The sequence below is a fragment of the Varanus komodoensis genome, unplaced genomic scaffold (assembly GCF_004798865.1).
Source record: "Varanus komodoensis strain SLA01 unplaced genomic scaffold, ASM479886v1 scaffold40, whole genome shotgun sequence".
Lineage (NCBI taxonomy): Eukaryota > Metazoa > Chordata > Lepidosauria > Squamata > Varanidae > Varanus > Varanus komodoensis.
In genome coordinates, this window is record NW_025335942.1 from 370,128 (window position 1) to 386,763 (window position 16,636).

General features: G+C 44.9%; 1 protein-coding gene across 2 annotated transcripts in view; it reads right to left on the bottom strand.

The window, feature by feature from the left end:
- Positions 1–5,713: 5,713 nt before the first annotated feature.
- Positions 5,714–16,636, bottom strand: part of ANKH (ANKH inorganic pyrophosphate transport regulator) — a 96,259-nt gene continuing 85,336 nt past the window's right edge. For both annotated transcript variants that reach the window (XM_044442790.1, XM_044442791.1), the window contains exons 9-12: positions 10,825–10,954; positions 9,779–9,902; positions 9,029–9,128; positions 5,714–8,336 (exon numbers count right to left, since the gene is read on the bottom strand). In XM_044442790.1, the coding sequence (XP_044298725.1) occupies positions 8,220–8,336; positions 9,029–9,128; positions 9,779–9,902; positions 10,825–10,954 (471 nt within the window). In that variant the 3' untranslated portion in view covers positions 5,714–8,219. The remainder of the gene's footprint in view (positions 8,337–9,028; positions 9,129–9,778; positions 9,903–10,824; positions 10,955–16,636) is intronic.

Sequence of the window (16,636 nt, forward strand, 5' to 3'; positions counted from 1 at the left end):
TGCTAGTGATTTTTTTTGGACAGGGAGGTATACAGAAATTGACCAGCAGGAATTTTTCAGGAAAGTAATATAAACACCAACTCTCGTGTGCATTTCCCAGTGGGATGAACATGATTGTGGAGGTATTGAGAAGCTGTTTTCTCTTCAAAAGCTTCTCCTTATGAGCTTTGCAGGACCTATCCATGGTGCTGCGCTCCCTCACTAAAATAGGTTTCCTGTCATGGCTAGCTTCCGCAAAGCTCAAAATAAAAGCTGGAGTGGAGAGCAGCCCTGCTGACCAGCCTCCCCTCCCTTGTCTTTTAGGGTATTGAGTTGGGTTCAGCTTAAACCTCTCCTGGACAGAACAGCACCTTCCATCAGTAGGAAAATTTTGATTCAACAGTTAGGTAATGGGAGGAAGGGGGGCCGTCTTTGCCAGAGCCACTGTCTCTGCTGCAGTCCCCTATTCAAAAGACTGGAAGGTCCTTTGAAGCAGTAGGGAAGGTGGAACTTCAGCTTCAAAAGGAGACCAGTGGAATCAATTCCTTTCTACCAGTATTCTGTGCAGGAGATAACCCTAACTCTGGATCTTGCTCAGGATCAACTGTGAGCCTTGAACGAGCTCATTCCAAGTGTTTTTCTTCAGGTAATGGAGTCTTTCCTCCATCGTGTTATATAGCTAGTTTGCTGAACCATAACTGATGATGTAGCAGTTTAACTATTTTCCCTTGAAGTGCAGTTTTCATTTGCTTAGTGCTCATTTTTTCATATCTACAATATCTATGAAAATATTTCCATTCCCCCCTTTGCTGATTTAGTCTATTCAAACCTCCAAGAAAATAAATGGTCGTTACAGTTTGTCCCTGTAAAATCATCACGCGATTGAATTATATTGGCTTTCCTGTATAAAAGCAGATATGAAAGGAACTGGAAACCATACATGATTCACTAAATCTAAGGCAAAGGCAGAGGATGCTCAGTGTTCCAGTGAGAACATCATGCATTTCAGTTTAAACTGTGGTGGATTTAATAGACAGGCGTCACTGTTCATGGGTGACTTGGTGCACAGGAAATGGCTATCAGGTAGCAGAGGAACAAGGATGCCCAGCATCAGAGTTTACCTGAAAAAAGGTGTGAAGCGGCAAAGATGTGTCTCTCTTTCCCTGCCAGGCAGCTTATGTGTAATTGAGCTGCTGTGATGACTGGATAGCTTGCAAAAAGTAGAGGTTCCATTTATGGTCACCAGAAGGAAAGCTGTCGGCTTCGACTGGTTTTTAGGGCTTTATGATAGAAGTCACTTTTGGTTTCCAAACCTAGCACTAAAGACTAGAAAGTTAGAAATAGAAAACCCGAGTATGCAAAGAGAAGATACTTAAACGCTTTTAATCATTGCACACCTTGATGTTTGGATGACAATGTAAAAGCTACCACTTATTTTTAATTTTTATTTTCTGTCATAAGAAAAGCCATCAAAAGCAGAAACATTTTACAGGACACTTTCTGGAAGTGAGACAAGAACTAATAAATAACAAGAAATAACCAATCTTATCAATAAATGCTGAGTTATACAATAGGAAAATCATTTTGAAACTATCATGCATTTGTGCAATTCTGGCTTTTGCCTCTTCTACCCTGTGCACATATTTCACTGTTCAGACAAATGCCGAGGTTCATAGTTGTGGAAAATGAGCTCCATTCTTTAATCCTCAGCCACGTGCTCTAATTTCTACCTCAGTAATATACTCTCATCCTTGGCAAGGAGGGGGTGTGTGAGGATAGTTTTTTTCTTCCAAAAGTCTTCCAGGTTCTTAAGCTCCCACTTTCATGAAGGTTTCATGAAAGAGCATCAGGGGAGCATTCGGGAACTGAACTGCATGTCCAAGGACAGAGCTATATATTACCCAGGAAATATGAAGGACCCAAACCAGTGTTTTCCTTCTAAATAAATCTCTGCAGGAAGCAAGCACGTGTAGTTGGAGGGGCGAATAACCATCTCCCCTCTCAAACCTTCCCCACGGATGTCTCAAGCCATTGTTTCACTGCTCACCCTGCACCGCAGGAGAAAATGGCCAAAAAGAGACAGGGCAGGAAAACGTAACAGTTCTTTTCCGATGTGCCAATTCCCCCGAAAATGCCCGCATTAATTTTGCATGCACTTTGACTAATGGGCATGTTTGAAAAACACATATGGCTGGCTTATGGTGTAGTTAAACTCTGACCCAGAAGACCATAAAATGGGAGTGATTACTGGGGTCATTATGCATGTGCAGTTCACCTCCCTGTAACAGCAGTGTCCAAATAGGGTGGCCCCATTCTAGAAGGGCATTCACTTTTTAATGAGCCATGAATTAAAGCACTTCATTTAGGAGGGAAGATACACTGCAAATTTTGCTGCAGATTCCATTTGTTCCTTCTTTTTGTGAGCAGCAAGAAAAGGGACAAAGGCGGTCCTAAGCAAGTTGAAAATTAATGGATACCAGAGTGTTTGCTTTGGTGATTCAGCAGCTGCTTTGCAGTGACAGTGAGCTTTCCTGGGTCTTTGTGCGCTTGCTGTGTACACCACTGAAGATGATCGATACATCTTGCTGTTGCTAACCATTTGCTCCCGCGTGGAACAGCAATCTGAGCCATACCACAGTTGTGGTTGCAGTAGTTCACTCAATTAAATCTCATTAAATAATTAAATCAACTTGAATTAGCACACTTCCAGATTGCAATTTTGTTCTGAAATGTGGCGTAGAATCATCCTGATGCCATGCTGAAATGAAACACGGAACTACTTGACCACTACTACACTGGGCCTGGCACTTTTTTCTGCATTGCGATTCCTCACTCAATGGTACTTCGCAGGTGCTTATACAACATTACTGTCCTCCAGGGCGTCTTCCATCCTTTGCAACCATCTCCATGGCATTTTTTTGGTCAAGGAAAGAGTTCATTTCTTGGGAAACAGCCTGGAATGATGACCTCATGCATTTGCGCAATTCTGCTATACTGCAATGCCATCTCCTGGCATGTAATGGAGCATACAGAAAGGTGGAGAAAGGAAAAACCCCCGGGAGGGTGTGTGTGTGTGGGGGGGGGGGGGGAAGCAAGACTGGGGCAAGTCTTCACTGCAAGAATCTGGATGAAGAGGACTTGCAAATTTAAGGCTTCTGGTGTCCTTGATTTATATGCAACCCCACAGAAGCCATTCTCTTGTTGAATAATCCCATACTTTCCCCAGAATGCATATAAAGGAATGGCCCCCTTCAGGGAAAGGGTTAAGTAGTAGCATAATAAAGCCTTAACAAATGTTCAGCACACTCTGGTTTTGAAACTGCACTAAGAAATACCAATGGTAGGGAAGCCACTAGCAAATTGAAGTTGGAGGGAAATTAAGATGTTAAAACCTGTAACATGGGAAAACACTACAAAAATACTATTAAATCAATTATCTTCTCCTTTGCTAGGGAATCTTTCTATGGAACCAAATGACTGTCTTTGCAACAGGTCTTTCCCCTGCCTAATATTCTAGCATTCAACACTGTTTCTGACTAAAATCTCTGATGAATTCGTGCCACCTGTCCACACCCCACACACATATTTACTGACCATCATCAGCAAATCTATGGTTGCTTACTGCATGACATAATTTCTGCTTTCAAATTACAAAATATCTTCCTTTTATTCCAGGGTTTTAAATAAATGCCCCCTCTAAATGCTTAAAGCAGCGAGGGAAAAAACCCTCCATTGTTCAGAGTTTGAAATGGATAACTCCTAATTAGGATTAGTCCAGATTTCCATTCAAGAAGGGCTTTTTAACAAGGTATTATTTAGCTTTAACTGGCAGCAAATGTAGTCGTCATTTCTTTTTTGCCTGTGAATCACTAAAATGATAATTTCCTTTAGGTTCTACATTTGTCTGGAAAGTAAAGCCGACCAATCCTGCAGTGCAGACGGGTTGGATTTGAGCTGCTTTAGGGCACTTACCCTAAGACTTCCGTAAAAGCACATGCATGTTTTGGATAAAGCAGACCAACAGCTTGAAAGCAAACAGGAACTCCCACGTCAGTGTTTCGCACTGGGGAATCTGCCTGCTGACATGATCATAGAACCCAGGGTCCTGTTTGTTACCAATTCTATTATTATGATGTTGTGCTTATATCCTGCCCTTTCCCCCTGTAAAGAACCCAAGGCAGCTCTCGTAGCTGCATTTTACTCACTCCAACCAACCTGTGAGGCAGGTTGGGCTGAGAGACAGTGGCTGGCCCAGTTACCCATCTGGACCCATGACTGGAGCCAGAGCTGCCAGGTCCCCACCAGGATGCCCTTACTACTGTACAACACTCACTCTCTTGCGCTGGACAGTGAGTCTGTAAAGGATGACAGGCAGAAGCATGGGCCTACGGAGTAGCCCTCTGCCTGGGAAGGAGCTTCCACAAAGCACTGGGATCCAAAAGAACTGCCCTGCATGGATCCACTAAGGTGCTGCAACCAAGCCACCAGAGTTTTGTTTCCTGGACCAAAACTTTTCTGGATGCAGCATCTCAACTTCACACGCTTGTTTAAAGACCTCCACAGTGAAGTGGTTCTCAGTACAAGAATCCTTATTTCTGAGCGAGCATGCGTCACCCTGAAAAGCCTCAACTAATTCTCTCACCCGTTTACATAAATCCTCTTGGCTTTAGCGTTCTCTCTCACTCTCTCTGTGTGTGTGTGTGAGAGAGAGAGAGGGAGGGAGAACCTCTTGAAGAATTTCTGGTCCCTTTCCTAGTCAAGGCCATTAATTGGGGCAAAGTCAGAAGGCTGCAAAAATAGACAGATTCTTCTTTGCCTATCAAGCCATCTAGAAGCTCATTAAAGAAAAAATATTATCTTACAAAGCCACAAATATTGATCAATCTTTAGGGCTTTTGTGCCTCTGCATATTGCATATTTGTACAGTATTTGCATATTGAAGGAGCAGAGGAAAACTACCTGCGTGCCTTAAGCATCTGACCCATCAAGGTGCAGCAAACTAACCATCCTGATCTATTTTTAATGTCTGAACATCACTTCAAGGCAAGCCTTGCAGAGGAGCTGCTGGGCCTACTAGAATTAAATTAGTCTTTCAAAGACAAAATAATCCAGAAGTCAATTGTATCTTTATATGAGCAGGTACTATATATTATTCTCTATATTACAGAAATGTATATAGCTGTGAAGGTACAAATTAGGGCCTTGATCCCAAATATGCCTGCATACATAAATAGGTGAAGTGCATACTTAAATGACTCTTGCTTGAGCTGTAGCAACTTCATGGATACTTTACAAATACTGTTTCTGGGTTCAGAAACAGGGAGAAGCCTTCTAGTCAGCCAGTATTTGGCTACAAAATGTCTGTATCACTGAAAAGCAGAATTAGCATCCTGTATTTGCAAGCTATAGCTAGTTCAGCACAAATGGAGCAAATTCAACAAGACTTGCCAGTGTCTGATGCAGCTTGGTCACTGTTCATTATCTTCAAAAATGAAGCTTCTCTTCCCCTGGAATTCAAGCACCTTTTTTCTTAAACAAGAACATGTCTGAATCACATTCACATGGACAAGACACAAAAACAGTATTTCATCATTTCAGCCAGCCGCATCACCAAGTTGCTTCCTTAGCCAAACATCCAGCTAGTGAATATATCTTCCAGTTTTTCCTGTTTTAAACCCAAAAGAATTACAGCATACATTTCTAATGACATACCAAAATGAACATCATGAGAAAGTGACTCTTCTCAATTTATTTCAAAAGAAATGGAAATAAAGAGTTTGACCATGCTAGAGAAATCAATATTGCCATAGTGCTGAAAAATTAGCAACATTTGTCAACATGTGAGTTTGCACATGTGCTCAGACACACAGAGAAAAGGATATATAATACATACATGACCACATGTATGTGTACACACACTGTAAATTACCCAGTATTGATTTCATCCAGTATATTTCTTTAAGGAACAGAAAGAGCCTTCTGTCTGAATCCATGACATCTTCCTTTGCTGCCGTTGTCATTTATCAGCTGCCTGTTTTAGCTGAGAGCCACTCAGAAGGAATATGAAGAGAGCCAAGGCTCCCTCATACCTCCTGCAGTAGGTTGCTGGCAAAATCCACTGTTACAACCATTGTTGCCTACACACACACACACACACACACACCTCTCTTGCCTTTTGGGTTGGCAACTGAGGGGCTTTTTTCTTCCACCAAAGGCCACATTGAGCCCTGCAAACTGCTCTTGCTGATCCCCATCCTAAATGGGTTCGCACAATCCTCACTGGTTACGAAAATACACCCCACCCCCCCACCCCCACACACACCATATTCCATCAGCATTTGTGCAAAACATGGCACTATCCTTGCAGAGCTGCCACACTGGCCAGTACAGTCCACTTCTTTGTAGCTATGTTTCGGCACCCAAGCAAACGTTTTTCGTATTAGAAATTCGTTCGTTTTTACTCAGCTTTGGAATAGAAAGAAACATATTGCAGCCTAAAATAAATTACACGTAATGTACAATATATATATTTATACACATTCACATGTATATACACACATATATTGATATAGGATTGCAATTTTAAAGATTTCATCTGATCTAAGCTATCTGCTCCCAAAATCTAGAAAATAGCTTTGTGCAAAATTAAATAAAATTATCTCACTGTTCTAAAGCTTGTAGAAAAATATATTCTGGCTAACGAAACCTTGCAATGTTTCCTTTCAAGACACTTCCTCTTATGATCAAGATGAGGTCATAGCGCATGGTCAAATTAAGCTTCTACATGGGCTCTGGGGGTCCACGCGCCTGCATGGAAAATGCTGGTACTCCCAATTCAGCACTGCAGCACAGAGTCAGGAAAGCAGGACAGAGCACCGCATGTCCGCGTCATCCGCAGGAAGCTGCTTTGCCAGTGTCCTGGTTGGTGCTTGTCCCTGCGGGGTATCTACCCGGGAAATCAGTGAGCGCTGAAGTCCTGGGCAAGCAGACTGTGGCATCAAGTGATGGTGCACAGGTGCATCCAGACACAAGGTGAGGCCGAGCGGCCGCAGCCAGCCCAGCTGGATGGACCAGGAGTCCCTTTCGTGACAGAGAGCCCCTCCTGCAGCACTGCGTGGTACTTGCTTCTGGGCAACCATCGTCCAGTGTAGGCGTGGACAGAGCATTCTGTGTTGGCAAAATGTTGAAGCGACATACCCTGCATGGAGTTATCTACGTTAAAGGAATATACCATGCTATTCTCTGCACATTGGCATGTATCTCGTAGAACAGATGATACAAACAGCTATATTTGTTTTTTAAAAATTGATTAGAACTTTGGTTTCAGTATCAGGTTTTTTTTTGTCATGATACAACCCTGGAAACAACTGTTTCCATCACAACTCAACCACAGTATCCTACACAGCACTGAACATGGCAACAAAAGCCTATCAAAGAAAGGGTTTACACTGGACACTAGTATTCTTTATAAAGCTTCTAATTTAAATATCCACCACTGGTTCAGAAAATAGTTGTAAGGTTAGTGTAGTACAGATAACAGTTCACAGTTGACCCACCAGAAAATAGAGAGAAGACTATTTTATCTCTTGGGGGACATAAGCAAGCTAAACAGAAGTCTTGTTCTGGATTTATCATGGTCTATTTAATATATTCCACATTTACTCTTTCTTGACCACTGTCTCAGTTTTTTCTTTTGTACACAATACATTACACTGAATGAACAAGAAAGGCGAAACTCAGGAATCCTTCATGAGACAGGTCAACTGAACCAAGTAGTTTTCAAGCACATAAAATAAAGCTAATGTTGTTTTTTTTTCAAATGTTGCATTTTTAATCTTTCATTAATAATAATAATAAAAAAGGAACTTGTGTGTGTGTGTGTGTGTGTTGGAGTAGGTGGGTGGGGGAGCAATGGAGGAGGTGAAAGGACGGCAGAAGAATCCATGAATAAACAGAGGACTTTGGGTTGACCCATGGAGATTGTCCGGAGACTGGAGGGTCCCTCTGCTGTGTAGCAGCCACATCTTCCAAGTTTGGAGTGAGAGAAGAAATTCAGTGGAAGAAAAACAAAAAGCAGAGAGTGTTCCTTAAGCTGCTGATCCGGGCCAGCATACTTAGTATGCTAGGGAATTCATTACCTGAAACCTTTGGAATCAAGGCCTCTTTATTAAAAATAAACAAGAAGGTATGAGAGAAGAAATTTGCTTTCAGTTGTCCCTGCAGCAGTCATCTCCCGCTTGTTAGTTATTCTCTTCTCTCATTTCTACGATGTCCGTCATTTCCTCTGTCTGAGGGATGTCAGTCATTGCGGAGTCTTCCCCTTCTGCTGCCGTCTCGTTGTCATTCCTCTTCTTTTTCTAGGTTGAAAAACAGAGCATTGTGGGAGACGGCCCGCAGTCCTCCTGGATCTCCTTAAAGCAAGCTGATGAAACACTCCAGAAATGCTCAGACCTAATCTCGCTGGACTAGGAAGCCTCTTCTGAGCTGCATCATTCCACAATCAGCCCACACATCGTGTTGTGTGAGCTCCCCCCGTCGTCTTTTGCATGAGACGGCCTCCTCCCTGGCAATCTAGATGCATTCATCTACGCCAGCTTCCTGTTTCCAGATCACCTTGCTGTGTTTGGCTCAGTGGGGGAAGAGATGAAGGAAACTGGGAGCTGCTTTAGGCAAGCAGACAAACTGTCGGGGGCACACGGATGTGATGAACTTCATGTGCTGTCTGACCCTCACACGACTGATTAGAATGCTCCAGTTCCACAAACAAATGTCGGGGAGAAGGCCAGACTAAAAAAGAAATCCCTTCTTCCTGATGGCAACTTACTTCTTTTACATGCCAGGGGATTACTATATGGAAAAATCTTCTGCATCTACACTTCCCCAATACGAGCAAGCAAGCAAGCAAGCAAGCAAGCAAGCAAACAAAAACACCAGCAACCAAGTTTCAAGCAGAATTCACATTAACAACGTTGGAATGCAAGCCTTATCTCCAATACCCAGTGCGTTTCTCCACACACACACCGATCTCTTTATAAATACTGTTTCTTACCTGTTTTTGATAGACGTAACACGCTGCAATCGCAACCATAGTTGATTCCCCTACAAAGCCTGCTAGAAGAGATCCTACTCCCAGGGTAGCTCCATGGACTCTACAACATCAGAAGGGGGAAAAAAACACACAACTGCTCTTTGATCCTCTCTTTCCTGTGCCCATACATAAACCTTAGCCCTCATGTGCTGCTACGTAAAGAGTATTAACATGATAAAGGCCAGATGTTCTTAGCATTGTAAACTAATGCTGTGCAGTGCAAGCTGAACTGCTTGGTCACCTGTGGCCATGCCCTCCCTGTGCCCTGTGGTGTCACAGAGCGCGGATTGTGAGCCACATGGCCGTGACAGTGAGAGGTTGCCTCATACTTACTCAAGACCTGGGCAAGCGGGGCCATGAAAGGAGAGGGAGCTGTGGGGGCAGGTGGCTCATCTGGGGACGCGAGTGGCCGCATTTGTGTCAGGCAGAAATTGCAGCCTTACTGTAGCCCAGGTAGATTACGGTACACAGCTGAGGTCCTATGCACCGGTTTTGTCCCTGCGTCACCTTTACACGTCAACTTCTGAGATGGGGGCCCCGAAACCTCTGCCTCCCCTCAAACCCACCCTCACAAAGCGCAAGGCTGCTTTGTAGGGATTGCACGTGGACAAGGAAGGCTGTGCTTCCATGCAAGGACAGTCGGTGCATCGCTGTCCCGCGGGTGGGTGGTGGCCTGAGACGATACGGGACGGGACAAAAAGTGTGACTCACCCCATGTAGGGCAGCACGATCAGGCTGGTGATGAGGACAATGATCCTCAGAACAGAGCTGGGCGCCAGCACGCAGGTCTTCTTCAGGGTCATCAGCCACCCTGTCAGGTGTGCCCTCACCGTGACTGTGAGAAGAGCACAGGAGGAGCGATCAGATACGGGCAGCGAGAGCCGGGATACAGTTCGGGAGCTGCCCAGGAAAACAAATAACTTCTGGCGGCTTTAGATATCACGTTGTGGCTCAGGGTCCGTGGCTTACATGAGCAAGTTCCCAGTGGGGGTATCACTAATAGTTACAGATAGTCCATGTAATTTATCAAATAACATTTCTGAGGTGTCCACACATTAGGTAAGCAACTGGCGGTGCCACCTCCCATTCACAGCAATGCCTGGTCATAATCCGAAAGACAGGCATGAACAAAGCCCATGTCCTTCTAATGCTGAACAGGACAATTAATCTCATTTGTCCCTCCCCCCACAAAAGGTCACCCAGGTCTTTTAAAACTGGCCTTCTTCAGTTTCCTTAGCCCTTGTGTGATTTATTGGCTTTATCTTTTTCTTTCTTGGCAGAAATATTATTCACTTCTGGGATTATATTTCAGTATATATTTTATTCAAATTTTGTGAGCCATTGAGAAAACTTACAAAGATACATCTAATAAGACAATAATTCCAAACAGTACTGTTTTAATGAACAGTAATTCATTAAAAATCCACTCATACAGAAGAATACACATCAGAGTCAAAAGCTTTGGCCTACTTCCTCCTTTTCTGGGACTTTTTCAGTGAGGCAACCCACCACCCACAAGCTGAACCATAAAGGAAGTTTCCTGCCCTGTCTGTCTTAACCAGGCCCAAGAGTTGTTTCTCGGTGAGGCTGCACCAGGTGTAGGAAAAGCACCAATTGGCAGCAGTATCGCTTTGTTCATACCTGTCTCCACCTGACCTTGGCCAGGTGTTCATACAGAGTGGATAAGGAGCCAACAGGGATACTTAGGATCAACGCACAGTTTGCTGGACTGTTCCCTCCCTCCCCTTTCTCCATACCTGGAACTGGGAAAAAGGAGAAGATACGAAGAGGGATGACACAGAGCTCTGCAAAGGCGAAGTCGACTCCAATTATGTCTACTAAAATCTTCTCCGACACATTAGGGGTCCAAAACATCACAAAACAGAGCTGGAAAAGGAGAACCGGAAAAGAAACATTAAAAACTGAGAACTGTTTCATACCCCTCATTTTAGCATAATTTGGAAAATCATGCGCTCCCCTTGATGGTTTGTCTAATGCCTGCCTAGAAGCCATTGCACACTTTAGACCCCCTCAAGGTGCCCTCCCTGCAGAATTCAGTCTTTTAGGACATCTCCCTGTTCCAGACAGCGCATTTTTCTTAGCTCCAAGGAACAGCAACCAGCTCCTGCCCCTTGCCTTGCCTTGCCTTGCCTTGCCAGCTCTGCCAAAACAACTGCTCCACACAGATCTCACAGCTTACTATAATCCCAATCCTAAACCATCTTAGCACCATATGGCCAGGGTGCTTATACTCATGGGGGAGGGGGCTATCTGTGGCTACGAGCCTTGCTGGCAGGGTGCCACCCCTTCCACCAGAAGTGGCATGCCTGCATGCAGCAGCTGCTGGCGACGCTGGGCAGGCAGAGGTCTTATACCCACCCTGTCAGAGAGATCCTGTGGAAAGCTAGTCTGCCACCACCTGGATGGGGCGCTGGACTAGACGGACCATCGGTTAGCTCTAGCGTGGCTCTTCTTGTGGTCTTATGCCAATTTTGTGCTTCTTGAACAAACTCCCCCTCTCCACACTGTCTTTTGGGAGGCAGCGTGAAACCCACGTGATGTGCAGAAGAAGTTTGCCGTGTGGCACGGGGTCTGCTGTTCAACCAGGAAGATGTTAGCACAAGCCACTGGGCTAACTGCCTAAGCTGGCACTTATTTCCAGGTGCCTTGCTGAACTGGAAAAGGGATTCCTTGATTTCTGGAAGACAGAAAGTTCCGCTTGGAACTGCTGGTCTGCAGTGAACTTTGTGGAGCTCCATAATTCAATGAAGGTTAACCCTTTGTTGCCATACACTCAGAAATGTATTCTGTAGATGAATCGTTAAGGCCAGCTCAGGGGATGGTGCCTCTCTCAGCCAACCTGCCCATTCAGTATTGGTGAAGTCCTACTGGATTGGCTTTTGTATGAAGTGGGTGACCAAATTCAAATGGAACCTGCTTAGCTTTTGTTAACGAAAATGTTGGCTTAAGCCCATCTACCAAGGTTAATGGTGTTCTGCCCAGAGAGGAGAGAAGCCATAAAACTGCAAAGCACAAGAAGAGCCCTGCTGGATCAGAACAAGGGTCTGTCTAGCTGCAATCTGCTTGCCCGGCAGCTCACAGGGTCCCACAAGCAGGGCATGGGCGTAGCAGCACCCTTTGCCACGTCCCCACAACCGGTTTCCACAGGCATAAACAAAGCAGTGATCTGGGCAGGGGCGCTTCGCAAAAACAGTGACAGGAGTTCCAGGTCGTACAACAACAACAATACAGCAGCAGCTTGGGCCCAGACTATGGCCTGAAGGCACCTCTGGCATCCACCAGGTTGAAGCCAAATGGGTCTGGGACACCAGCACATAGTCCCCTTGAGTTCCACAATGGGAGAACAATGGGATATAAACATAATAAATACATTAGAGCAACAGTAACTCTGTAAAATATTCCTGTAGAACTATACGTGACTTTAAACATTCGTTATGCACTTTGTTGGAACATCACACACATACTCACAAAAATAAATGTGGATGTTTAGACCCATCAGCACAGAGACGCTCACAAGTGAAAACGTGCCAGGTAAGTACTGCTGCGACTCATAAATGCTGCATGAGGAGAGAGTGTTTCTCCCATCGAGACCCCACTCTGCCTGCAAGAACCTCTGGGAAGCATGGGACAGTCTGGGGAGGCTGAGAAATACTGGGAATGTGTGGGTCAGTGACACGGCTGGGCCTTCCATGAGATGAGCTGAATCTCCTGCCCCAGGCAGAGTATCTGGAGGCCCAGTGGCTCCCATACACCCTGCTGCTGGGAGGGCCGTGGGCCCCCGATGCTGCCAGTGCAAACCGAGGCACAGGACAGGTGGCCACTTGGAGGGTCCTGCTGGCCACTGTCTTGCTATTGGACAGCAGCTATTGCCATTGTGGAGAGCAACTGCGACCACCCACGATATTCCTCAGCCTGAGTGAGGCATCGGTCGGAGTGAGGCATCGGTCGGTAGCCGCTGCCTCACAGCAGCAGGAGTGCCCAATCGGCTGCCTAGCTTAGACTGAAAAATAGGGCAGGGAGCAGCCTGGCCTCTCACTTGGAGGGGTCTTTCGTAAAGAGAGGAGTGGTGGCCTGGGAGACTGCCTCTGCTGCTTGACCACAGGCGGTTTCCGGGGCCACCTCCCCACCAAAGCTGCTCTCTCATGGAGGACTCCCTGGAGTGAGGGCTTGAGGGGAGGCAGGCAGAGGAGGCAGGTAGCCAAGGGGTGAAGGTGACTGTGGTTTACATCCGTCTTCTTCCCACCTCCCGCTGTGTGCCAGCTTGTGCTATCCCCTGTCCCCATTTGTGGTGACGGCGGCTCCCGTGTTGCACTCCATTCAGCCGTTCACCCTCACGAGCAGGTGGTCTTGTGTCAGCCCTGCCCAGTGAACTTCATGACCGGGAATTTGAACCCACTGATGAAATACACCATGCCAGCCAGATGTGCGCACGCGCACACACACACACAGACACACACACACAAATCCACTATTCTCTTTTTCATGAAGGATAAAGCTCTCAATGCATACCACATATTACCTCCGGCTTCCAAAGCACTGTTCCTTATCCTGTCCACTCTGGTTGCTGGGGAATATTGCCCGGAGGTGCTACAAAAGCACCCCTCTCCTGCCCGTGGGCTTCCTGCTGGACTCAGTCGGCTACTGTGCAAAGAACATGCAGAACCGGACAGGCCTTTGGCGTGAAACACCATGGCCCTGCTTCTGTTTTGCTACCACTTTCCCTTGACCATCCAACCCTTTAAACAAAGGCAGTGTACTTCTCCCTTATTGCAGGATGGATAACCTGAGACCTTAAAGCTGACCCTGCTTTTAAGAGCAGAAACTAAATTTCTGAGAACTTCAGCAGTTAATACAACTTGAGCTCATAAAGTCCTAATTAAAAGCTTCTTTGGAAAGGACTATCATTTTATTATGCTAGAAGTGATAAGTGATTAAAATAAGTTCAGGGTTTTATACAAAAGCTGGCCTTTTTATTGCTTTAATTCTTGGAAGTTATTTATTACGGCTGAAGACATCTTAGAGATTGCATTTTGGGGATGTCAAAAAGAGCTATGATTTTTGCAGAAATATTGCACAGAGATTAAAACGTACTATATGGGAGAATTAAGAAGAGTCTGCTTGCCATGAGAAGTTGACTTCTGTATCAAAGGCAATTCCCTGCCTGCATAAAGAGATGCATTCACACACCTGGATGGGATGGTGTAATGTGGTGTTCTGCAACAGCAGGGGGTTGGGCCCCCGTGGCCCCTTCCAACTCTACTATTCTATGATTCTATGACCTAGAGAGAACGGTACACTTTTTGTTTGATTGGGAGGGGATAATGTACTGTTCACCTCTCCTTTATATGTGTATCTGTTATCACTATATATTTGGAAGTGGCAAAACTCCACTGACTTTAATATCTTGCTACAAAAGCTCAAGCGGATCTATTGCCAAATGATGTCTACATTATTTGGGAAATCAGACTAAAATGGCTTTCTTCTTTCACGAAATATAAATGCCAGCTAATCTACACTATACAAATGTAGCTCCCAGTGAACTCGTCCCCTGTTCCTTATAAATACAACATATAACTCTGCTTATTGCATGTAACAGGAAGAAATGCACTGTCTTCTGCTTGAAATGTGGATCTGCATGTTTATCCTAAAATAATTTATTTATTTAGTAAAACATTTTTTAATATTAAACATTAAAACGTAATCTAACCAGTTTGTTGCTTTAAAGAAAACTGTGCACAGTAAACTGGCAGTTATGCAACTCAGCAAACCTACTGGCTGTAAACTTCAAAGCAGAGAGATTAGGAATATTTGGAAGTTGGCGGGCAGAACTGGATTATGGAAGTCTTGCATAAAGGTCAACAATCTGGAAGAACCACAGAGACAGTTTGCCACAAGAGTTTTCAGCACCGTCTGGTTCAGAAAGAAAAGGCCAAATGCACAATACTCTAAGCACGTATTTTTAAAAAGCCGTTGTCAAAAAAGTTAGAGGGGGCCACATCTGAATCCGATGTGAAGGAACGGGGTTCCCGCTTTGCTCCCCATGCATTTTCCCCACCAAGAATCCTCCCACAGTGGAAAACTGCTCCTGAAAATGCTATTTTGAGCAAGCTAGTTGTTTAGAGTAGACGTTAAAGAGAGGAGAAACGGTGTGAGGAGAATGGGATTAATTCCCGTTCAATGGGGCCCTGATCCAGACTGAGGCCTCACACGGCTCCTTTATCCAAAAAGTTAAAGGGGCCAGTGCTAAGCACACTTCCACTTGAGAATCTAATCCAGACAAAGACCTACCCTGCTGGGAATTCAGATCGTAATCCCAGACAGGTATTTGCACGTGTCTATAAGAAGGGGACAGCAGAGGTTGAGGTGGCTGGATGGAGTCACTGAAGCAGTCGGCGTGAGCTTGAGTGGACTCCGGGGGACGGTGGAGGACAAGAAGGCCTGGAGGAGTGTTGTCCATGGGGTCGCAATGGGTTGGACACGACTTCGCGACTAGCAACAACAACAACCAACAACAAATATACAATATAGCCAGCACTTCTCATTTGTGCATGGCCAAGTTAAGATCATCCGCATGCCCTTGCCTGTGCCTTCCCGTCTTTACAAGTCAGGTGGACAGACCAAGGGTGGCCTACCCCAATTCTACAGAATTTAAGAAACAGCCCCCTCCCCCTAATTAGTTAAGGCTGCAATCTTACATATGGTTAGAAAGGAAAATACAGCTGGCAGGGGAATGCTAGGGGCTGTAGCGCTTTTTTCGGCTGGAATAGGCATGGAATTGCGATCTTGCACCCCCACCCCGTACACCAGTTTCGTTCGGGGAGCTGCTGCTGCTTTCGCAGGAAGAAATCCAGATACAGAGCAACACACTGTCATCGCTATTATTAATTCCTTCAATTTAAAGAGAGTGACAGAATAACAGGGAGGCAGTCTTCCATTTCAAAGGTTAAAATAAACTAGTCAGATTTTTTAAAATGCATCCAGCACTGTCTTGCCCAGAGAACATAATGTACCGAACAAGCAATGCCAGAAGATGCCACAGGTGGCAACCTGTCCAGGACACATCCCTGTCAAGTCAACTTGTACATCTGCCTCAAACACAACATCACAAAAGGTCTTAAAGGCACTGGGCTGCCCAGTTCTGCTGCCTTCTATTTATATCTTTTCAGGATCAGAGTAAAGAAGGAACACAGGAAGCTGCCAAATATCAAGTTAGTTCACTGTCCATCAAGTGCAGGATGATTAAGAATTTCATGTAGGGGTGGGGGCGGGGGCGAAAACTCCACAAATTTCACTGGTTTGCCCCTGCAGATTTTGTTTTGCTTCAACACTTTGACAGCAACTTGATCTGTAGTGAGTCAGTCCCATATTCAGAGTCTGTATTATTTTATAATGGCAGCAAATTATAAAAAGGGGAAATCCTGACATTTATGGAAATAGGGTAACATAGATTTTTAGGGGGTTTTTTTAACAGAGTTTAAATAACCAAAAACCATTTTTCCATGTGTTTAGATTTGTGCAAATAGGTTCATAATTTTGTTTTCAGTATTT